Source organism: Mustela nivalis, assembly GCF_964662115.1.
Source record: "Mustela nivalis genome assembly, chromosome: 9".
Taxonomy (NCBI): domain Eukaryota; kingdom Metazoa; phylum Chordata; class Mammalia; order Carnivora; family Mustelidae; genus Mustela; species Mustela nivalis.
Window position 1 is genome coordinate 115,857,109 of NC_139028.1, and position 24,067 is coordinate 115,881,175.

At 55.6% G+C, this 24,067-nt stretch overlaps 1 protein-coding gene across 5 annotated transcripts in view; it reads right to left on the reverse strand.

The window, feature by feature from the left end:
* CPT1A (carnitine palmitoyltransferase 1A) overlaps positions 1 to 24,067 on the reverse strand; it is a 52,197-nt gene that overhangs the window by 22,113 nt on the left and 6,017 nt on the right. For 3 of the 5 annotated variants that reach the window (XM_082748756.1, XM_082748757.1, XM_082748754.1), the window contains exons 2-8: positions 12,607 to 12,760; positions 9,821 to 9,960; positions 6,016 to 6,187; positions 4,351 to 4,452; positions 1,514 to 1,651; positions 1,058 to 1,135; positions 268 to 375 (exon numbers count right to left, since the gene is read on the reverse strand). In XM_082748756.1, the coding sequence (XP_082604882.1) occupies positions 268 to 375; positions 1,058 to 1,135; positions 1,514 to 1,651; positions 4,351 to 4,452; positions 6,016 to 6,187; positions 9,821 to 9,960; positions 12,607 to 12,747 (879 nt within the window). In that variant the 5' untranslated portion in view covers positions 12,748 to 12,760. The remainder of the gene's footprint in view (positions 1 to 267; positions 376 to 1,057; positions 1,136 to 1,513; positions 1,652 to 4,350; positions 4,453 to 6,015; positions 6,188 to 9,820; positions 9,961 to 12,606; positions 12,761 to 24,067) is intronic. The other 2 variants (XM_082748755.1, XM_082748758.1) reach the window with 1 other exon arrangement.

Sequence of the window (24,067 nt, forward strand, 5' to 3'; positions counted from 1 at the left end):
GACCAGAGAGAGCGAGAGAGAGCGAGCAAGCGCGCATACTGCACGGTTTCATTTGCATAAAGCTTTGAACAGTACAAGTGACCCAGAGACAGAAGGCACACGCGAACTTTTGGGGGTGACGGATATCTTCACGCCCTGGACGGTGGAGACAATGTCGGGGGTATGTTATATAGATATGACAGGACCTATCGAAGGAGGCCTCGGGCACGTGCACGAGGTCAACAAAGCCGTCAAAAAAGAAGTTTCTAGAGCAGGGAGCTGGCGTACCGGCTTGATCTCCTCCCGGTCCAGGCGTCGTCTGTAGAGCAGGATGGCGTGGATGGCGTTGCCCGCTCTCGCGGCCTGGATCTGGGTCGGCAGGATGTACAGCAAGTCCTGAGAAGGTAAACCCGTGTCGGCACAGAGGACGTCCGTGGGCAAAGCCACGGTCACTTACACACACCGGAGGGCGTTTCCGCACTGCTAAAATGTTTCCGTCGGTGTGAGATCACCCCTGCCCTGACAGAAAAGAAATTGGAACTGCACGTCCTACACTTGGACAGTTTTGTCCTTTACAAGCAAATAAAAGTGACAAACAGGAAGAAAAAGGACAAAGAATGAGGCTGCCCCATTATTAAAGCTAGTAAATGCCGGTGACCGGAACCCCAGCTATGAGGCTTCCAACGAGACAACGGGAAGAGCCCTCCCAGGCCATCAGTGCCGCGGAAGACAAGAACCTCCTGGCGTCCCAGGGCTGGGGGAGCCACGGCCACCTGTCGCCACACTCTGTGGAGTGGCGCAGACACAGCCCACACGTCACCACGGCATCACAACGCAGCGGCCAGCTGTGATGACAGGCGGAGGGACCCCTGATGGCCTCGGGAGTATTTCTGTGGCCCGAATCTCTCGGCCGTGGCTCGGGGCCAACACAAAGGGACAGCCACAGGCAGCTTTCAGGCGCGGCAGGCAGCGGCTGGGCCCGGGCAGAAAGCCTGAGTCAGCGGGAGCCAGGGCAGGAGCTTCCGGGGTGGCCCGCGGGCCTGTGGGGACGCCCACTACGCCCGCCCGGGGCACTCACCATGGCATAGTAGTTGCTGTTCACCATCAGCGGCCCTCGTCCTCGCAGGTAGATGTACTCCTCCCACCAGTCGCTCACCTGCAGGGGCCCAGGGGACAGAGCACCGGCGAGCTCAGCGGGAGCCCCACGGGCTGGCGGGGCCCCCGGGGTGCAGGACAGCTCGCAAGTGTGAGTGTGTATGTGCGACACGCGCCACAGCCCACGTGGGAGCCGAAGCCCAAGTGCGAGCTCAGCACACCCGAGCCGCCGGCGCCTGATTTAAACGGCACCGCACCAGCCCACCTCCAGCGCCGGCTTCCGGCTCCCTCTAGTCACACTGAACACCTCCTCCTGCACCCCACCTCCTACGGCCCACCAAGGGGCTCCTCTCGCCCGCCCCACGCGGAGAGGCCCGGCGGGTTCGTGGCACAAACTGGCATGCGAACACATCAACGGACGGCGAGCAGGTGCACTTACGTAGTTAGTGGCCCACCAGGATTTTAACTTCAGGTACCACTGCAGTTTGGGCCCAAGGGTGACTGCAAATTCTTCTGCCAGAACCGTCATCCGTTTGAAGTCGGAATCCTTCATCAGAGGCTTCACGGACTCCAGATACTAGGGTTGACACAGAGCACACCCGCCAAGTTCAAACACAGGCCCCTTATCTGTGTCTTAGGAAGAATGTAAACATCTTTACAAGATTTAAAAATCTTCCCCAAGTAGGGATGCCTGGCGGGCTCCGTCGGAGGAACACACAACTCTCGATCTCAGGGTCGTGAGTTCAAGTCCCACATTGGGAAAGGAGATTAATCAAAAATAATTTTTAAAAAATTTTTTAATTGGGCGCCTGGGTGGCTCAGTGGGTTAAGCCGCTGCCTTCGGCTCAGGTCATGATCTCGGGGTCCTGGGATCGAGTCCCGCATCGGGCTCTCTGCTCAGCAGGGAGCCTGCTTCCTCCTCTCTCTCTCTCTGCCTCTCTGCCTACTTGTGATCTCTCTCTGTCAAATAAATAAAATCTTTAAAAAAAAAAAATAAATAAAATAAATAAATAAATAAAAAAAAATAAAAAATAAAAAATAAAAAATTTTTAAATTTATTTTACACAGAGAGAGACAGCAAGAAAGGGAACACAGCAGGGGAAGTGGGAGAGGGAGAAGCAGGCTTCCCCCTGAGCAGGGAGCCCGATGCAGGGGCTAGATCCCAGGACCTGGAATCCTGATCTGAGCCAAAGGCAACCGCTTAATGACTGAGCCACCCAGGCACCCCTAAAAATAATTTTTTTTAAAGGTTGATTTATTTATTTTAGAGAGAGAGGATGGGTAATTGGAGGGTTGCATAGAGGGAGAGAGAGAATGCCAAGCAGGCTCCACGCTCGGGGGGAGCATGATACGGGGCTTGATCTCACGATTCTGAGCCAAAACTGAGAGTCAGTCATTTAACAGACGGAGCCACCCAGGCTCCCCTTAAAAATAAAGTCTTTAAAAAAAAAAAAAAAAAGGAACAACTCCACCAAGCTGGTTTTGCAGGTCCTTAAACTAAGTTAACCAGACGGCTTTACATCAGCAGCAAAGACACAAACACACTCCTTTGTCCCTCACTGACCTTCCAGCTCTCCAGACAAGCATCACCAAGATCCCCGGAGTGACAAGATCACAGCTTGTCCAGCAAGGACGTCTCCCTCGGCTTTACCCATCATTTGGCCCTTAATGAAAGCCCTGTTCCCACCTACTCAACAGTGACTCAAGACAGGGCTGGGAAGGTGTGTGGGGCGAGGCCGGGATACCAGGGCAGGAATGAGGAGCCAGAGACAGGGAAGGCCAAGCCCCGGGTCAAGGCCAGGTCTTCAGGGACAGGGCTGGGGGGGCCCCTGACTTTGACCAGCCCTGCCCTGAAGTCAGAGAGCCTAGGTGGCAGGTCACAGATAGGGAGGTGGGCTTTTGAGACCATCGTCAACAGCTGCTGCCACGCACACAAGCAATCTAGAAAGTAAGGCCACCGGCTTATCAGGAAATGCATACACAGCCAAGTTTGTCTGCTATGAACACAGCTTTGGGGTGGCAGGGAGCTCTCCAGGACCCCTCCCTGAATGTTTAAAAGTAGCCGCCATTCCTGAAACAGAGCAACTGCTCAGGTTTTCAAGTTGACTCAAAGTGAGACGCACAGGAGGACTGGACATCATATTCCGAAGCACGTCAAGCCGGGCGCTGGGCTCCGGCAGGCAGAGCGGCAGGTGGCTTGGCCGCCCTCCCGCGGGATGGGGCTCCTGGCCGTGGGGCCACAGGTTGAGGAGGGCACAGGAGAGCAGACATGAGAGGGAACTTGAAAAGGTCAAGAGAGAGGAAATAACAAGGCTGGGATTCAAAAGCCAAGACATGTCCCACTTAGGTTTTAAAATGGGGCCACAGGACAGGCAGAAACGGCCGCCCTCGCCGGCTGCAGTGGAACGTGTGTGCTGTGGGGCTCAGCCTGGCGGGTCCTCCCACGCATGAAGCACAGGTCCCGTCAGACCCCAGGGCTGTGCGTTCCAGGCTCACACCCAGCACAACGGCAAGCAGGTCTTGAACAAAAGCATTCGCAACAGCCGGAGAGTGGAAACAACTGCAGTGTCCAGCAACAGGTGACTGCATGAATGCGGTGGGGTCCGACCGCCCAGTCGGGTATCACTCGGTCGTTAAAAGGCAAGATACACGGACAGACACTACGGCAGAGACACAGCCTCAAAACAGTCTCAGAGCCACATGTCGCAGGATCCCATGTACTGGAAACATCCAGGAGAGGCAAACCCCCAGAGACAGAGAGCAGGCTGTGGGTGCCAAGGCTGAGGGGGGGTGAAGGGGGGCGTGATGCTGACGGGGGTGGGGTTTGGGTGATGGAAAGTTCTAGAACCAGACGGTGGTGGAGATGGCACTATGAGACTGAATTCAGTGCCACACAATGGCACCATTTAAAGTGGTTAAAACGGTCATATTTGTGTTACATAGGGATACACTGCAATTTTAAACTAGTCACGTGACATACCAAAGACTGTTGAATCGGATGCTTCCAGGAACTGTATGATACGTGAATTATATTACAATGAAGCTGGGTAAAAAAACTGTGCAGAACTATCAAATGTGGTGCTTTTAAAGAGAAAAAACAGCTCACGTGTGCCGATATGTCAGAAAGGAAGAGATCTCTGACCACAGCCAGACGAGCCCACTGCTGAGACCTAACACAGCCAACGGACAACCGGCCGCCATCGGGTCAGCAGCCCTAAACCCAGGACACCTGGTGGCTTGGAGGGGGCGTCCCAGGGAGCTCGAGGCCACACCTACCCTGCTCACGGTGTCCTTGACGGCTGGGACCGGCAGGCGCGGCAGCGACGTCTGGAAGCTGTACAACATGGGTTTTCGGCCTGAAAAGATCTTGACCATACTCTTAACAAAAAAAGCACGTTTGAAAACGAGAGACCATGTTAAAGACGTAGAGCCCGTTCCCGACCTGCTGACTCTTTCCCGATTATCTGTGCTTCGCGTCTCCCTCTCCGGTCCGCTCTCCACCCCGTACCTCACAGGCCTTTGCCAACAACCAGGTGACCCCACCCAAAACCACCCCAAGGCTGGCGGAGGCTTTGAGATGCCCCGGCCAGGGTGGGCCCCCAGAGGTTGCCGGCTGACTGTGCGCCCGCACTCGGGCCAAGATCCCCCACCCCCCGCACCTCTGCCAGGCTCTGGGTTTGAGGACCAGCTTCAAGCCCTGGCCAGGGGGCAGCGCAGGGGCCGAGCTGGGAGGCTGCACCTCAAGCCAACCCCAGGAGCAGCAGCCGTGGGGCCCGTCCCGCCTAGGGGACAGCGCACATGTGTCTACTCTCGGCCCTTGCTTTCACCCCGAAGGATGGAGACTTGGTGCTAACCACGGGTCGTCTCTTGCTGACCAGACCTCCGGGAAATTCCCCGGGCTCGCAGGGGGCAGCGGGGGACTCAGCCAGGAATATGCCCTCCAGGGGAACGTGTTAGCACATTCTGTAGAAGGGGTCTGGGCGCCCCCGCAGACCCCCCTGGGGACTGATTCTGCTTCTCTGGAAACCAGCCGTCTGACACCCGGAGGAGCGCGGGGAGTCTGCCTGGGGGTGAGCGAAGCCCACGGGTGCGTGTGGGCCCCAGGCGTGCGGGTGCCTCTCACAAGCAGCCCCCAGGAATGGTGGTCAGCCCGGAGGAGGAGTGGTCACTGGGGGACAGTGGGACAAGCCTCCACGCACACGGCAACCAAGGGACCCTGAGGCTGCGGTGGAGCCGAGCCCGCAGAACAGCGAGGGACACCACGGAAGCCCCGCCTTGGGGCCAGTCAGAAAAGCTGCGGCACGAGTGGCGCCGCCTTCCTTCGATGGAGAACCTGGACAGCAAGCCCAGCAGGCTCCCATATGCCGCGTTCAAAACGCCCCAGCGCCGTGGAAGGAAAACACTCCTCGGCCTGCAGTCACGGTGACTCAACACCCCCCACAGCTCTCAGGTCAACCAACCCCGTGTGGAAGGGGAGAAAAGTCCCCGAGGATCCCCCTTTCAAAGTAAAAGCCACCCACATAAGAGCCGGTGCTGAGTGAGACGAGCCAGACCGGGAAGGGCAAATACGGTGGCGAGGGGGTTGGCGGCTGTCGGGGGCACGGGGCTGCTCGGTGGCGAGGGGGTTGGCGGCTGTCGGGGGCACGGGGCTGCTCTGGCGCACTTAAGCCTCCGCTAAGATGGCACATCTGACTTACGACCTCTCACCACAAAGGAAAGGCGGGGTGGGACACGAGGAAGCTCTGGGGGAGGGCGGGGAGCTAAGTGTGCAGCGCTGATAATGGCCGTGGCTCCCCATGCGCGTACTGACCCCCAGGCCCAACCTGCCGTGCACGCCGCTACCAGCTGGGCGGCCTGGCGCGCACCAGGCGTACCCCCAAAAAAGCACTCAGAAACCATCCACAGCAGCTGGGTGCCATGCACACAGCGGGGGTCCCTTACCATCCAGATCTTGGTGGCCCGGCTCATCTTGCCGTGCTGGGCGAACATCCAGCCGTGGTAGGACAGCAGCACCTTGAGGGAGTAGCGCATGGTGACGATGAGGGCCACCCACAGGCCCGTGCCGAAGAGGAGGCCGCTGACCACGTTCTTCGTCTGGCTGGACATGCAGCTGCTGGGGAGACAACACGAGCCGAGCCCACGTTAGTGGGGCCACCCCACGCCGCCAACCAGAGCAGCCTTCCCTCCACACGAGGGGGACCGAGGGCTCCGAGTCCAAGACAGGACGCCACAACCCCTGAGTGCCAACCCGGCTCTCAAAGGCTCAGGCACTGCTCTCCCGTCCTTGGGGCAAACCAAGCGTCCTGCATCCTCGGGGGGGGGAAACGCGCAACTTCCTCCAGCGTCTGGGGACGGGGACGGGGACAGGGGACGTGTGAGGTGGTGGGCTGTTCACGGTGAAACCCACGGCCCGGGTCCACTGGCACGGCCCAGGTCCACCAGCACACTGCCTTAGCTGGGTGTCCACCGCACCCCTTCCCTTCCTGCCCCTCCTTCCTCCAGCATCACTTCGGATATGGCCAGGACTCACAGATGCTCTGGTCACTCGGGAAAACCAGTGCGGCTGCTTCTACCAAAAGAGCCTGATTTGGATCCAGGCGGGAAAGAAACTGATGCTACAAAATGACCATTTATTTTATAATAAAAATCAATAAAATCAAGATTTTATTGATTTGGGGTGCCTGGGTGGCTCAGTGGGTTAAAGCCTCTGCCTTCGGCTCAGGTCATGATCCCAGGGTCCTGGGATGGAGCCCCACATCGGGCTCTCTGCTCGGCAGGGAACCTGCTTTCCCCTCTCTCTCTGCCTGCCTCTATGCCTACTTGTGATCTCTGCCTGTCAAATAAATAATAAATAAAATCTTAAAAAAAAAAAAAGATTTCATTGATTTATTGAGAGAGAGAGCGTGAGCAGGGGTTGGGGGAGAGGGAGAGAGAAAGAGAGAATCTCAAGCAGGCCCCTGCTCAACGCAGAGCCCCATTTGGGGCTCGATCCCAGGACCCTGAGATCACGACCTGAGCTGAAATCGAGAGTCGGACACCAACCGCAAAATGGTCATGTAAGTAATAAACTTCAAGAGAGACAATCCTTCACTTGCTAAGGAAAGAGACACGCCGTATGGGAAAGACAGGACCGTACAAGCTCTGTGGTCTTGTTTTTCGTTCCAGTTATTTTAGAAACCACAAGCTAGTTATAAAATAAAAGGGATTTAAACACCAAATGTTGGCAAAATAGGGAACCTTCAGGCACCGCTGGGGCAGCCGCCGTGGAGAACAAGATAGAGCTTCCTCAAAAAAACTAAAAACAGAACTGCCCTATGATCCAGCAACTCTACTTCTGAGTATTTATCGGAAATCAGTCTCTCTCTTCTTTTTTTTTTTGAAAATTGATTTGTTTAATTTATTTGACAGAGAGAGATCACAAGTAGGCAGAGAGGCAGGCAGGATTCGGGGGAAGCAGGTTCCCTGCTGAGTAGAGAGCCCAATGCGGGACTCGATCCCAGGACCCTGAGGTCATGACCTGAGCCAAAGGCAGAGGCTTTACCCCACTGAGCCACCCAGGTGCCCCAGGAAATCAGTCCCTTGAAAACACACCCGCATCCCCAAGACCATCTGGCAACGTCCACAACAGCTGAGACACGAAAACCACCTATGTGCCCACTGATGGGCGCACGGACAAAAGGGTATTACACCAAGCGAAATAAGTCCAACGGAGACAGACGGATCCTGTAGGATCTCACTTATATGTCGAATCTGAAACAAAAATCTAAATTCCTAGATCCAGAGAGTGGGGGATGGGCAAAACGAGGCAGGTGGTCCAAAGGCACAAACTTCCAGGCCCGGCCGGCTGGCTCCGTTAGGACTGTGCGCGACACTTGATCTCAGGGCTGTGAGTTCACGCCCCATGGTGATTACTGAAAACATAAAATCTTGAGAAAAATAAAAGGGTATAAACTTCCCATTATAAGACCAAAAAAAAAAAAAGATTTAGGGATCATGCTAACTATAGTTAGCAATAACATAATGCATATTTAAAACTGCTAGGAGAGGGGCGCCTGGGTGGCTCAGTGGGTTAAGCCGCTGCCTTCGGCTCAGGTCATGGTCTCAGGGTCCTGGGATCGAGCCCCACATCGGGCTCTCTGCTCAGCAGGGAGCCTGCTTCCTCCTCTCTCTCTGCCTGCCTCTGCCTACTTGTGATCTCCGTCTGTCAAATCAATAAATAAAAAAATAAAACTGCTAGGAGAGGAGATCCTAAAAGTTCTCATCACAAGAAAAATAAATCTGTATGTACATGTGGTGACATCACTTAATTACTTGTGGTAATCAGTGTGAGCTCCGTACATCTACCAGATCATTATGTTATATGCCTAAAACTAATATAATGTGGTATGTCAATTACAGCTCGTTTTTAAAAATTATTTTGGCGTGCTTCAAATTATAAAAACGACCAACAGACGTAGCCTAGAGATACCTCCCATATTTAAAAACCACCAAGTTAATATCTTCCGATAGTTAAGTAACACCGAAACAAATGGTCTTCAAAGTAAAATACTTTTGCTCCAGAACTTACTTGTCAAATCCCGTGTTGTGACTTTTTTTTGGTAATAGACACATGGGCGCATCAATGAACAGTATTAGCACAAAAAAGAAAAAAGAAAAAGAAAAAGCTTTCTTTTAAAGAACACGTTCCTTCTGAGGCTGCAGAGCCTGGACGGACGCAGAGCAAACCCAGCCAAGTACGTCTGCATTCGTGAAAACAGCCACCTGGGGCGGTCGGCAGGTGCTCTCCAGAGAGACGGTTCCAGAATGACCCTTGAGCCTGGGAAGACGCTGACCCCTAACCTGGTCTTTCTAAATTTGGGCCAGGCATGGCCCAGTTCACCTCAGTTGGTTTAGAGGGACAAAGAAACAAATCGTATAAAGACCCAGATTATAAAGGGCTTTAAATAGCCAATACTTCTAAGCATAATCCAGGGCTAAGAGCCCATGGTAGACAGTAAATTAAAACTGTGTTAGATGCACCAGAGTCTGAAAAGCACGCAGAAACAGCACGACCGAACGCACGGCCACCCAGCTGTCTGCGGGGCTCACAAGGACAGGAGGAGCAGGGTTTCCCCGGAGTGTCAGGGTCCCTGCCTCGGCCTCCCTGGCCTCCAGGCAGAGCAGGGAATCTGGCAGGGGTCCAGCCCAGACACGCTTCCCCTGCAATGATGGAATTTTTATTCGAGGCCTTGCAGACGCTCATAAAGGCACAAGCCAGTGCTCTCAAGGCAGCATGGAGGCCACGAGCGACTCAGCCGGACTGGAAATTCTCAGGAGCGCAGGGGTTCCCACTGGGGTTCTCAGCCACTCTGACAGGGAGCTAAGGGGCTGAGGTCCCCCCAGAGCAGTCAGTTCTCAGGGTCACAGACGCCAGTGCAAAGAGCTGATCATGTCCAGGACCAGCTCCTAGAGCAGAAATTCCTTTTGAGGATTCCCCAGCCAGGCAAAGTGCACTGACCACAACCGTGGGTCCTGACACGACGTCCTAGAGCAGCCAGGACCAAGGCCATCTTCGGAGAAAGGGCCAGGAGGGACCCCAAACTCCCTGAGGGCCTTATACACAGAAGAAAGCCTACAGGAGAACAGCCAAGCAAGCTTCAAATGGAATCAGCACAGTAATGGTCCTTATATTTGAAAAGACATAAAAATACCAGCAACAAAAATCGCTAACTTCCTAGACAATTGGAGATTTGAAAAGAGTACTTACGTCGTGTCCAGGGTCCGATTGATTTTTGCAATTATCCCCAGCGAGGGGTCGACCTTGACATACATGGTTGACATCACCCCCACCACCACGATAAGCCAGCTGGAGGGGCTCGCCGGGTACACACCAGTGATGATGCCATTCTAGAAACAGAACACGGACTGTGAGTACTGTCCCACCCATGAAGTCCTCGGGCCCTGGTGATGGGGGCAGTGGCATGACGGCAGTGGCTGGGAGGCCTTTGTAGCTCACCATGACTAAGTGACCACTGTAGAAGGTCTTCCCCACAGAAGGGGCCTCCAGCCCCTTCTCTTCCTCTACTTCAGAGCCAAATCCCTCCCTGAAGCAGATACCCTGAGAGTGACCCCAGGACATTTGAATCACCTAATGTATGAGTTTAACATAGATTCCTGAGCTCCACCCAGACTAATTCATGACACCTTTGAGTTAAGGATGTCACTAAACCAACCATGAAGTCCTCTCCCCAGTCAGCTACACTTGGGATGCCCCAAGACCCCCAGCCTCCAAATACCCCTCCTGCCACTCCTGAATCAAGAGGCTTCTCAACACCCAAGTATTTTCAGGAGACCGCTCTCCACATTAAGAATTTGCTGTTTGGGGGTGCTTGGATGCCTCAGTGGGTTAAGCTTCTGCCTTCGGCTCAGGTCATGATCTCAGGGTTCTGGCATCGAGCCCCACATCGGGCTCTCTGCTCAGCGGAAAGCCTGCTTCCCCCTCTCTCTGCCTCCTGCTCTGCCTACTTTTGATCTCTCTCTGTCAAGTAAATAAATAAAATCTTTAAAAAAAGAAAAAAAAAAAAAAGAATTTGCTGTACGATCCCTCAGCCAAACCCCCCTACTTCCCAACCCTAAAAACCACAAAGAAGTGGCAGGAGCAGAAGGCAGACATGAAACAAAATTCTGGAACCCAGGTGAGCCTTGGGGCTCCTTATTCTCTTCATTTCTGTGTTTTAAAACCTCTAATTTAAAAAAATTCTTTTTTTAAAAAAGATTTTTATATATATGAGAGAGAGAGAGCATGAGAAGGGGGAGGGTCCGAGGCAGAAGCAGGGATGCTGAGCAGGGAACCCAATGAGGGACTCGATCCTAGGACTCCAGGACCATGATCTGAGCCAAAGGCAGTCGCTTAATCGACTGAGCCACCCAGGCACCCCCCCCAAAATATATCTTACTAAAGCCGTCTTAACAAGCAATCAATTTGACCAAGACAATGGATTTTAAAACTCTCAAAGTTTATTTGAATTCTTTTAGGAGCTACGGGGACCCTCACGTGTCATTTCCCTGGGTTTCCTATTGCCTAGAAGTGTAAGAAAGACATCTTCTAAAAATTCGGAGTTCTCCTGGCTTCTCTGATAGACACATACACCTACTCTGTGACGTTACGTTAAAGTGGAGGCAGGAAGGGCCCAGATAAAAGGTCTCCCGCTCACCCCAGCCTCCCCCTGCAGCCGCTCTGAGCTATGAGCCATGCAGTGCTCTGTAACCACTCGGTCAGGCGTGGCTGTGAACGGTTTATCTTTTCTCTTCCAGCCTACTGGTCTTGCCCCCTCAGCCTACCAACGGATTTTTTTCTTTTTAAAAGAAAGTTGCTAAGAGTGTAGATTTAAAAAAAAAAATTTTTTTTTTAAGATTTTATTTATGTATTTGATAGAGATCACAAGCAGGCAGAGAGGCAGGCAGAGAGGGAGGGGGAAGCAGGTTCCCTGCTGAGCAGAGAGCCCGATGCGGGGCTCGATCCCAGGACCCAAGGATCATGACCTGAGCCGAAGGCAGAGGCTTAACCCACTGAGCCACCCAGGCACCCCACAACGACAACATCTTTAAATGAGCATTTCCAGTGGCTTACAGGGATTGACGCCACAGCTCTGTACCCAAGTCTCCCTTTTCCGGGATCGGAGGGTAAAAAGGATTTGCTCTGGGCAAGGTCAGGTGGCAATGCGGGCTTCCTCCTGTAGGTGGCGACTCCTCCACCGCGGGGGCCGCTGTGGGGGCCACCAGCTGCGCGGGCAGCGCCTGTCCAGCCGGGCCCGTTGCCCAGGGCCTGTCCCCCTTCTCTGACTCACTGTTCCCACCTATTCTGGCTCCTCCTCGTAGCCACGAGGAAACTGGAGAACAATTGTAGTTTGCTGTTTTCCTCATTCCCCGAGCAGGTAACGCTGAACTCTCTCCCCCACTGAATTCCTTCTAAACCCGCCTCTTCCTCCTTCTGCGATTTTTGAAGTCGATTCAACGACGAACAAGTGGAAGAAACGAGACTCGTGCTTGATTAAAAACTGTGAAAACAGTCTTTCAGGGAAACAGAACTGAGAACTGAGAACAGGGGAAAGACTTTTCAGTCTTTCAGGGAAATAGAACTGAGAACAGGGGAAGTTGCCTCTGCTTGGATGGACGCCGGGATTTCGCCATCCGGCCGTGTTATCAGCGAGGCACCTGTTAGATAAGGTCCCGCCTTCCCCCCGGCTGGGAGACGGTCCTCTTTCTAGAAGGCGTCAAGAGTTCTGGACCCAGAGTCATGGGTTCTAGTCCTTCCTGCACTTCTCTGAGCAGGTCACTTGCCCTTTCTGTGCCCTCACTCACCCCCAGAGCATGCCGACGCCCCGGCCCGCCTTACAGCACTTCTTCCAGAACTCGGGCGGCGGGCATGTAAGCAGAAGCGTGTCCTAAGTGCCCTGGGAGTATCGCCCGCAGGACCGGCTCTCTGAAACACGCCCACTGCGCCAGCGCCTGCCCCCGTGAGCCCCGCACAGACTGAGACAAGCTCTGGCCTACCTTGAACCTGATGAACTTCTTCTTCCAGGAATGCAGTCCGGACAGATAGATCTGCTTGAGGGCTTCGTGGCTCAGCCGCAGGTCGATCCCGTCCGGGGTGACCGTGAACTGGAAGGCCACGGCTTGGTGGGCTTCTGCCATCTTCGGCAACGTCCTAGGAGGAAGAGGAGGGGCGGAGAGTGTGATGGGGCCGGCACATGACGGGACACTAGGAAACCCCTTGCCGGGACCTGGGGTTCGTCCCGCGTGACGTCTTTCCCGGCCGTTTCCCAAACCTAATGTTCCACTCACAGACCCAGGTCCGGTACGATGGGCCCCGCCGCCCCCTCCCCGTCCTGTCCAGCACTACACAGCCCACTGTCGCCTCTGCTGGGAGGCCGGGGGTGGCCAGCAGAGTCCAGGAGTGGAACCCCACCACCACCACCACAGGGCTCTAGGCCCCAGGCCCACGCAAACCCCCATCCCCGGCCCCAGCCATCCTACCGAACGATCCCCCCAGGCCAGCAACCCTGGCCACACCCAGCCGACGCTGGGAGCTGGTGGCCATTTCACTGGTGGCCAATCTCATCCCCACCCACCAGCCATCTGGAGGCTGGCGCGGAAGAAACCCAAAGGGTCCCCAGATGAGTCCACGATGGCCCTGAACCCCTTATCTCCAGGCAGGAGCACTGGGGTGCGTGTGGGGCTCTCTGGAAACCATCTCAGGCACCACAAGACTCCATGGAAAGGAGACACGTGGAATCCTCAGGAATAGGTGTTTGAGGGTGTCTCCGGACGGAGCCAAGTCCCCTTCCTCCTCCTCCTCCTCGGAGGCTGTGACGGACTTGGGTCAACAACCCATATGGTGGAACCTTAACTAGGGGGGCATTAACCCCCTGCAAGCAGGCCCGCTTGGGCTACCTGTCCCGCCCCAACGACTAGAAACGCGTTTCCTTTCAACAGCTTCAGAACCGGGTCTATCCCTGCGCCCCTCCTCAGGGCTCCTGTCTTCTTCCCTGGGGACTCCCGAACACCTCATGGCCTCCCTCCCGCGAAGCCGGCCCCTCTGCCACCTTCTGGAGCTGTGGGGCCGAGCCGTCTCTTGCTAAACTGTGCCGGAGCCACCCGCCATTCAAAGGAAGCGAGCAGAGTGGGTGGAAGCTTCCAAGAACCCTAACAAAAGTCCACCATCGTGTGTGTGTTTTCTGATCTCCAGCTATGCCTCCCCTTCTCACCTGCCGACGCCTGCTGGGCGCGGGCGGAGGACCCCCCCACACACCAGCAGGTGCCGCGCGGTCAGACACGCCCAGTAAAAAAGCCAAACCTGCTTCGGCCGATTGGAACAAACGCCCCATCGGAGCCCCGACGGGCACACAGCCTGCATTCATTTGCTCCTTCCGCAAGCGAAAGCTCAGAGGCAGCCGAGGCAGCCGGGGAGGCTGCTGGGTTTTACACCAAAGGTAAAGGAGAAATGTCCAAGGGCTTTAAGTTACTATTTCTGATCTCCTCATGTCCACTCTGGGAGCGCCCGGGGGGCTCCGTCGGTGAAGCGTCCCCCGCTCTTGGTGGCGGGGTTGTGAGATCAGGCGCCGGGCTCCGTGCTCAGCGGGGAGTCTTCCTGGATTCTCCCTCTCGCCTTCCCTCCACCCCTCCTGCCCGTGCTCGCTCTCTCTCTCTCTCTCTCTCTCTCTCACTTATATAAATCTTTAAGAAGAGAAGAGCTCTCTGGCTGCAGCACGGCTGATGGCAGGGCAGGGAAGCAAGACAGTAAGAAGCAGAGGCCGCCGGTCCTCCAGGAGACGGTGGCCCAGAGTGACATGAGTAGGGACATGAGGAGGACAAGCCACACCAGACAGGCTTTAGCAGCACCCTGGGGCTTCTGGCTCGAACCGTCCGCTCAGGGGAGCCCCTCCCCGACACAGGAGAGTCGCTGCGTGGGGAGGACAGGTGGGGGGTGGGAGGAGAGAAGCGCCGCGTGGACCCACCACATCTGACGTTGTTGGGGGCAGAAGGAGAGGCTGGGGTGGGCAGCCCTGGGCAGCGTCCGCACACAAACCTAGGAATCCACTTGGATCATTACGAAGGGAAGAAGCAAGTCAGCCAAACCGCAATCCGCTGGGAATAACCTCAGCTGAACGGGACCCGCAGTGTGTCCCTAGTGACCCAGGTGTGACTCCGCAGACGTGGGGCCCGTCGCTGTAGCCCGGCCAGCGTCGCGGAAATGGATCCCAAGCCTGAAAGCAGCGAGACCTCCAAGCAAATGCCTCCTGCAGAGAGTTCAGGATGTGGAAGAGGGCACCCCAACAGCTCTGAATCCTTTTCTCGAAAAGCTACCCAAGTGGCTCAAGGATCATGCCGGGGCCTCCAGGTCCACCCTGGTCCCCTCTCCACGTGCCGCAGGAGCTGGGCATCACAGGGATGATTCTGCCGAAGAGGAAGCCAAGCAAAGTTATGGACTGGCCACCCTTTTGATGGTCCGTAAGATCCTGCAAGGGCTTTATATGGACACGAGGGATTATTAGCGGCAGGAGAGAGAACTTAAACAGAGCGTCTGCAGCGATTCGATCCGAAGGCACGGGTCCGGTACTCACTCACGGATCTACGCTCTGCTGGGGACCGTGGGCGGGCGGGGGATGTGTAGCCTCCCTTCCGGGAGTCAGTGGCCTTATCAGAACCCTGACTTTACTAAGGATTTACTCGTTTGGATTGGTTCACAGTAAAAACCAAAGATAAGAGTCCTAGATGGACAATCTGCCTCTAGTTCTGCAGTAGGCAAGCGGCTGCCCTGCGCCGGCCTCCGCTTCGAGCCATCGCGGTCACTAGTGAACCGGCTGACAAAGGTTTGAAAAACTCCCCCTGCAAATCTAGCAGAGGGAAAATCCCACCCCTTTCCCAGCACCCACAGCCCACGTTTAAAAACATTAGCGTTTATAGGGGCACCTGGATGGCTCAGCCGGTTAAGCATCTGACACTTGATCTCAGCGGGGGTCTAGATCTCAGGGTCACACCTTCACGCCCCACGCCAGGCTCCGTGCTGGGCATGGAGCCTACTTAAAAAAAAAAAAGAAACAATCTATGCTTATGATGCGCCCTCCTGTAGCCGTTGGAGAAATGCAAATCAAAACCAAGGCCAAATGCCACCACTAGCCCACCAGGACGGCCAGAACCCATGAGACTGAGAGTAACAGGTGCTGGCGAGGCCGCGGAGAACCCGGAACCCCCACGCACCATGGGTGGGGATGTGCGATGGGCCGGCCACGCTGGAGACTGGTCTGGCAGTTTCTCAAATGGTTCTGTTAGCACACAGCCCCGCGCTTCCACTCCCGGCTGCCCAACACGTATCCGCTCAAAATCCCGCATGCAGAGGTCCATGAGATGCCATGACACACAATAGCCAAAACACAGACAGCCAAAACGTCCTTCCCCTGCCGAGCAGCTGATAAAACCTAACAATCCACCGGACAGAGCAACAGAGTGTTCTTTGACTGTAACTAAGAAACCAAGCATGTCACAGGAGACTTGAGCCTCAAGAACCTTCTAGTACGGACAGGCGGCCTGCTGCACGCGTCCATGTACGCGGAGTGTCCAGAACAGGGGGGCTGGGGACCACGGGGCGGGGAGGGGTGTGGGCACCGTGAAGGACAGATGGCTGAGGGGAGGGATGGCTTCTTTCCTGACCACAGTGCTGGGTGCCCGTCTGAGAACAGACTCACGACCTCGCATGCGTGCACTTAAGATGGGCGTCGGACGGCCCGGTAAGTCGCATCGCCATAAGAGCTGTTACTAAAACCGCCTCCTGAAACTGAAGTATTGTCTATTGAACAGTAACAGCACCTTAACCTTCTCTCTGCAAATACATAAGGCAGGTGGGCGGGGCCGCCAGTGTCCCACGCAGTGAGGACTCCCTGCTCCCAGCCACCATCAGCTCGCGGCGTCCGAGGAAGACGTTAAAAATTTTTAGGGGGTGTAGGATATGGTGGTTATCTGCTAAAAGACCTGCACATAAAGGGGCGCCTGGGTGGCTCAGTCGGTTGGGCGTCTGCCTTCGGCTCAGGTCATGACCCCAGGGTCTTGGGATCGAGCCCCGTGTGTCGTGTCGGGCTCCCTGCTCAGCGGGAGTCTGCTTCTCCCTCTCCCTCTGCCCGCCCCCTGCTCGTGGTCTCTCTCACTCACTCGCTCTGTCTCGCTCGCTCAGTCTCTCTCAAATAAGTAAATAAAATATTTAATAAAATAAAAGAGCCACCATCTTTTAGCAATGCACACCGAAATACGTATCAACACAATTTCATCCTTCGTCCCGTGCAGGGTCTGCTTCCAAACCCCTGGGTGTGGAGGGACAGAGGCACGGACTGGCCACGCGTGGGAACTGGTGAAGTCGGGCAGTGGCCATATGGGGGAGGGTTGTCTGTTAGGCTGGTCTCTTTTCTTCTGTAGGTTTGTGATCCTCTCATAATCATTTCTTTCTAACATTTTTTACTCATTTGCAGGCAGAGAAGAAGGCAGAGAAGGCGGGGGTTGGGCGGCGGAGGAAGCAGGCTCCCTACTGAGCAGAGAGCCCGCTACGGGGCTTGATTCCAGGACCCTGGGATCATGACCTGAGCCGAAGGCAGAGGCTTAAACCACTGAGCCACCCAGGTACCCCCCTCATAATCATTTCTTAAAATATGTTGAACAAAATAAAACAGCTGTCCGCTGTAGCTCAGTGCTCCAACCGACACTGGGAGACTCACTTCCAAAGCTTCCAGACCCTTCCAGGGCTTGGCAGTGGCCGCCTTTCTGGGCACATCTGCCCCCGGCGAGCCCCACGAGCCACAAGCCAGCCCCCACAGAGCAAGGGGAGGCCCCGGGCCCCACGCCCGGAGACCAAGTGAAATCAGGAGAGGGGTCCGTTTCCAGGGCCGCTGCCTGCCCAGCAGCCTGCCCTTGCATTCCTCGGCATCCGCCGCACGGAAGCGTCTACCCGACCCACCCAACGACACCCAGAAAAGCAACAGCAGAGCCTCTCTGTCGGATCACAGCACCGCTGACCTACCGCACCCTGGCGGGACGGGTGGCCTCAGCCCCAGATGCGGGGCACGCCCTCCCCTTGCACCCAGGGGGGTGTGGGTGGAGCCTGCCACCTGGGCCACCTCCCCCACCTCCGAGTCTCCCCAAAAGGCCAGCCAGAGGAACTGATGAAGACACAGTGACGTCGCTGCCCTCAGGTTGACCTCGCAGAGGCTGGGGGAGGAGAGAAGCCACCTGCCCTGGGGGGAGGGAGGGAAGCCATTCATTCAGGCCAGACAACCAGGAATGAGGAGGACCTCAAAAGAGCCCCGGGGAACCTTACTGGACTACGGAGCCGGGCTGTTTTCTGTCCCACAAGTTCTAAATCCTAAGAGGGTCGGGCACACAGCTAAGTACAGAACCGCCGCTGTGGACAGGCCACGCGGACTGGACGCTGCCTGGTCTCCAGCTCTCTGTTCCCGGGTGGAGTCCCTGGCCAGGCCCGGCTGTCCCGCCATGCTGTCAGCGCCGCTGGGAAACCCACGCTGGGACGAAGAGGAAGGGCCCTGGGCCAACTGGCAGGCCGGGCCTGCGTCTGGATGCAGGCCGCTTACACGGGACGGCCTCTTCTCTGTAACCCTTCAACCTTGCAGGACACAGCGAAGGCCATGGCACAGCAGTGCCTTGGGGGGGGGGGGGCCTGGCAAGCAGGCAGCACCCCCTCCCTGCCTCCTGGGGCTGTCAGGGGGCTCGGCCACGTCCCACCTGCCACCTGCGGGGCAGAGCTGAACCGTTAGTCTCTGTCCTCTTCCTCCTGGATAAGGTGACCCGGCGCGTAGAGTCTCATAGTTTCTCGGCTCCGGCCGCTCCCCCCACGCCGGGATTCTCAGGATTCTGAGCAGGGGGTCGCCAGCTCCTCTTCCAGCCCCTCTGCACCCCAGGAGTCAGCCCCCCGCCAGAGGCCCCTGCTGGGGCTTTAACCTCCACCGACACACACGGCTTTGCGTTTCATGCGCGTCTCCACTGACACCAAAGCGAACGGACTGCTGAATCCTGCCTGCTTCACACCCCTCCCCGCCGCGGCTTCTCCTGCTGGGACACCGCCACCAGCTGCCAGGCCCAGACACACACAGGCTGGAATGTCCTCGCTCCACGCCTCTCCCCCGTGCTGGGCGTATGCAGCAGCAGAACCCGGTCATCTGGAAAGGTACGCTGTCCCCACACCACCCCACCCCTGCAGAGCACCCAGCTACCTAGGCAGACAGAAGTGGCTTCTCCGGGGACCAAGTGTACACGGCACCCCCGCTGGGAGCCACCTGTGCCCCGAGTTCTCAGACGGCTGCAGAGAACATGGGTAAGAGAAGCAGAGAAGACAAGGGGGAGGCAGAGGCGGCAAAGAAAACATTTGCAAGGGGAGCTTAAGTCCCCTTTCGGTCACTCATTTCTTCCCTCGAATCATCACCGAGGAGCAACTATTGCTGCATCCGAGGCTTTCGGACAAGAAATCTGAGTGGGAGGGAACAGACGGCCGGCAGAAGCACGTTCCGGGAGCGCAGGCTGGCTGCTGGGGGAAGGCCCCGGGGGGACGTCTGGATGGAAGGCCACCGCTTACTCTGCACCTGCCAGTCACGCTGCGGGGTAAACTGGAAGTGGCTGGTTGAGGCAGCAAAGCCGGGACGTAGGGAAGAAGACAAAAAGCCCCCCGTCTGTATGGTCTGGCAGGCCGTGGACCTGCTGCTTTTCAGGGGTCCTGCAGACATCCCCTCGGGCCGCGTCAGGTGCTGCGTGCCCCCCTGGAGTCCCGACCGAAGGGGGCCTCCACAGACCTCCTTGCCGGCAACACCCCTGGGCGACTCACCCCCAGGCTGAGCACAGCGACCTGTGATCTTGCGACTCTAGGAATCACGAAGGCCACTACAGGGGAGAGGTTCCCCAAGGTCTGCCCCAGAAGGTTTAAGCACCTTACCCTAATCCGCTCTCGGACAGACACCAAGATCCAGCACAAGGTGCTCTGGTTCAGAGCAACGACCTATTTATCGCAAGCTTCATGCATTCACACGGCTGGTCTATTCTGTGGCTGTTCCTACGGCTTCCCAAGCCCATTCCCCGCCTTGGGCCAGCCCCACACCCCACCCCTCCCCCACCCTGACCATGACCCAAGGGCCTGCTAACTCCAGCCCAGGGCAGGGGTGCCTTCTGCTCTTTTTCCACCCCTCCCCCGGCTTCACACCTAGCTCCAAACTCCTCTCCCGCTGGAGCCCCTGTGCTGGGAGAACGGATTTCCACCAGCTTCATCGGGTGATTCTCCCGGCCCTGGCTGGCAGGTGACTTTCAATCCATCCTTCATTGAATCTCCCAGCGGAAGTGGGGGGCGTCTCCAGGACACGACGCCTTCTTCCACCCTGAATCCAGTGAGGAGCACGGACAGTCAGTCTCCAACACCAGATGCTGTGTGAAGGATCTGGAAGGGGTGATGTAACACCACCTTGTTGCATTTCAGTAAGATGAATTTTGAGGACTCTGACCAATGCCACTCACTGAATCTTTGGCCAATAAATTGGTCTGTTTTCCAGAGGAGCCTGCTTTGTCCTTCCATCCTCCTCCTCAAACAACTCTTTTTCACCATGACTCTTTGCCGACAAGGTCAGCGGCCTGCCACTCGGAACACCAGCCTTCCCTGAGCCGGGTCCCCTGCCCCTCCAGGAGAAGACTGGCCCGGCGCCACCCCCACCCCTCGGATCCTGCCACAAGCAGCAGGCTAAGGAATGGGGTAAAAGGTTGGCATGATGCGAAGTGCTTAGCCAGCTTCTAGAACAGGCCCGGGGAAAATTCAGATGTGGAAATCACCCCCGTAATAAACAAACAATAAAACCCGCATGTGACACCCAAGTGAAATATGTAATTACGGGCAGTCCCAGGTCTTTCAAACCGGCCTTAAAACCAACAGATAAGCAGAGAGGAAGGTAGGCAGGCAGACAGACAGATAACGGCACACAGGTGGTGTTCTGTGCTTTGAACCAGGAAGGTAAAAATACACTCCTCCTACCAAACTGTTTGGCACAGGCTGGACGAGGTGACCAAGGTGACAGGCGTCTCACCCCCGTGACCCACGTCACCCCCGCTAGAAGCCAGGGGATGCGCACTTGTTTACCAAGGAGCAGACCCGCGTGAGGGTGTCAAACACCTGCTCAAGGTCGTAGTCGACACACCGCCGAGCTGGGGATCGGACCCGCGTCCAGCTCTGAACCCCACGTGCGCAACCCGCCGAGTTCAATGGTAGGGACTCTGGTAAAAATTCCACGCAGGAGTCCGAAAGCTACACAAATACAAAATTAGGTCACTCTCTTGTAACCGACACGATGTGACTGCAGTCAGCAATAAAACTACAGTAACTACAAACACGACGGGTGCCAATGCTAAAATTATTCACAGGCACCAGCCTCGCCACGAGAATTGCACAATTTACTCGCACGCGGGAGTGGGCCCTGCCTGCTACCAGAATCCGGGGAAGAGCGGCCCGTCTCCCCTAGCAGGCACAGCTGCCGCGTGGGGACTGTGCTGAGGAAAGGTTCCCCACAGGAAGCAACGGCTTAGCACAGCCTCAGCACCAGGCAGGGTCTCCCGGAGCAGAACGTGGATCCCTCAGCCAGGGAGAAGCTGGACGGGAGGATGCTGAGGCCACGGCCCCCGGAAGAACTCTCGGGAGGAGACACCGCGGGCAGAGCCTGCAGCCGGGTCCTTCCTGGAGGACAGAGACGTTGTCCTCGACACCCTATTCTTCCGCAGTCCAGCAACCGGGGCCTGGGACGGTTCTGCCCAACCGCACAGAGCCGCTTCTGCCTCCAGGATGGCTAACGTTCCTGCCAAGTAAGGCTACCGAGGTGGCACCCAGGCCACCCTCAGTGTTGTTCCCCAAGGCACTTCAAGGGAAATACCTGGAAGGTTCTAGAAGCAGAGCCCAGGGGTCTCCCCAGACCTGCATGTGGAGCAGGGCTCATGACTTTGCTCAGGTTCCTTCTTGCTCCTTTGGTATTCAGCATTCCTGCTATCGTGTTCACAGTTAGGGTGAGAAGTTAGGTACAGGCACAAATTAGCACTAACAGAAAGATACAAAAAAAGAGGCCCTCTCCACCTATATGTGGGCACATACACGCCCTGAGCTGTGTCCACACGGGATTCTCCGTAACTGTGCTCTTGTGTTTTCTCAGTAAGTGCTATACAGATACCCGTCATTTCCCTAACCCGACGGAGGCATCTTAGAACCAAGAATGTGAGACTCAAAACTCACTTGATGTCTCTGGGAAGGTTTCATGGACAAGAAAGGTACAGGAACGGTCTTTAAGGAAATGCTGTCTCTCTCTCTATATTTTTTTTAAGATTTTGCTTATTTATTTGACAGAGAACACAAGCAGGGGGAGTGGGAGAGGGAGAAGCAGGCTTCCTGCTGAGCAGGGAGCCCGATGCGGGGGCTTGATCCCAGGTCCCTGGGACCATGACCTGAGCTAAAGGCAGACACTTAACGACTGAGCTACCAGGTGCCTGTGAAATGCTGTCTCTTGAATATGTGACAGAGCATTCAATATTTGCATTAATTAACTGGGCATACAGTTCATGCATTGCGGTGAACTCTATCATAACACACCATTCACGTTTATGGGGCAAATATGCTGAGTCAAGGCAGGTTATAGAGGGAATTCTGATTCATTATACTCCGTTTTACAGCTCCAGGTAAAACGCAGCTTCTGCCCACTGAGCTACTATAAAAATACAGCAAGTTCAAATTTTCTTTTTTTTTTTTTTTTAATTTATTTGACACAGAGAGATCACAAGTAGGCGAGAGGCAGGCAGAGAGAGAGAGAGAGAGAGAGAGAGAGGAGGAAGCAGGCTCCCCGCAGAGCAGAGAGCCCGATGCGGGGCTCCATCCCAAGACCTTGGGATCATGACCTGAGCCAAAAGCAGAGGCTTAACCCTCTGAGCCCCCCAGGCGCCCCCAGCAAGTTCAAATTTTCACGTGCTATTGCCCCACTTCAGTAAGTCAGGGCTGATCAGATAAATACTGAGAAACAGGAGCTGAGCCAGAACAAAGTATTCATGAAATGTTACTGGAGGTCACAGTTTTTTATAACATTTTTATTTGAGAGAGAGAGAGAAACACAGATGGGGGGGCAGAGGAAAAGGAAAAGCAGACTCCCCGCAAAGCCCCGACGTGGCTCGATCCTCGGACCCTGAGATCAGGACCGGAGACAAAGGCAGATGCTCAACCGACCAAGCCACCCAGGAGCCCCGCCAAGGGTACATTTTTATAAAGAACATACAGGACGTCTCGGCAGGCCCATTTCCTGCACTACATGTTCAGATCTTTTTCTCCAGTTGCATACTGGAGAAACACCTGCCTCCAGCCACACCAGTGGCTGTCGTCCCACGGCCAGGAGAGACCCCTGAACCGCACCTCGCACGAGGACATCATTCCCACAAATGTGCCTAAAACCAGGGGCAGGGTGGATGGCCCACGTGTGCCCTTCACCTCTGCACCCAGAAGTGCAGCTGAACTTGTCAAGCCCCAGGGTCCAGTCCAGGGACTGCTGGGCTCAGTCGGGTCCCTAAAACCTGCCTGGGGCCACAGTATTATTTGCTAGAACCCACGACCATTTTGTATGCTAGAACCCACGACCGGATCTTGCCTCCTGTGAGACAGAATGACGGGGTCAGAGGCACCACTGGACAGATGAGGAACTGAAAATCGAGAAACACACATGGCTGATTCAGTGTCACATCCAGCCTGCTCCGGAGGGCCAGGGTGGGGTTGGGGGGGTGAGGGCTTGGCCTGCACCAGGGTCTGGGGAGGAAGCCTGTTAGAGGGACGGAGCACAAGCTTGGGAGAACGCAGATCTGGATGCAAATTCCAGCTCTGCCACTTACTCAGGCCTGTGTGTGTATGAGAGAGAGAGACCTTGAGCAAATGTCATCACCTTATCGTAAGACTAAGGCACATAAAGCATGCAGAATGTCCACCCCTCGTAAAGTGATGGGCCCAACGCCACATGAGGCCTTTAAGGCAGGAACACATTGTACCTCCCCAAAGGCAGTCCCATGCTCCAGGAACGTGGGTTTCCGTGGGAATCTGCCTCCTCCTCTCCACCAGACACCCCCCCCCCCGCACCCCGCTCACTCTCCTGGCTCCCCCCACGCCCTCCGGATCTGATACCTCCCAGAGCATCTAACTTTGGCATTCAGCTTGTAGCAGTGCTCCTGGTTCATCTCTGGGATACCTTATTGTACCTCCCATGATGCAACAGGGCACTTTTGAAAGAGCAGAAAGAAACCAAAACTCTTCATGTTAAATCTTTTTAAGGGCAGTAGAGGAGCTGACATTTAGAAAAATTAGAGACAGATGCATTATCTCATAAATGAGGAAGGCTTTCATAAAAAGTAGAGTTTGGGTTCTAGCCTAAGACAATTTCTTAAAGGCAATTCTGTGTTTGCTTTTAATATAAGC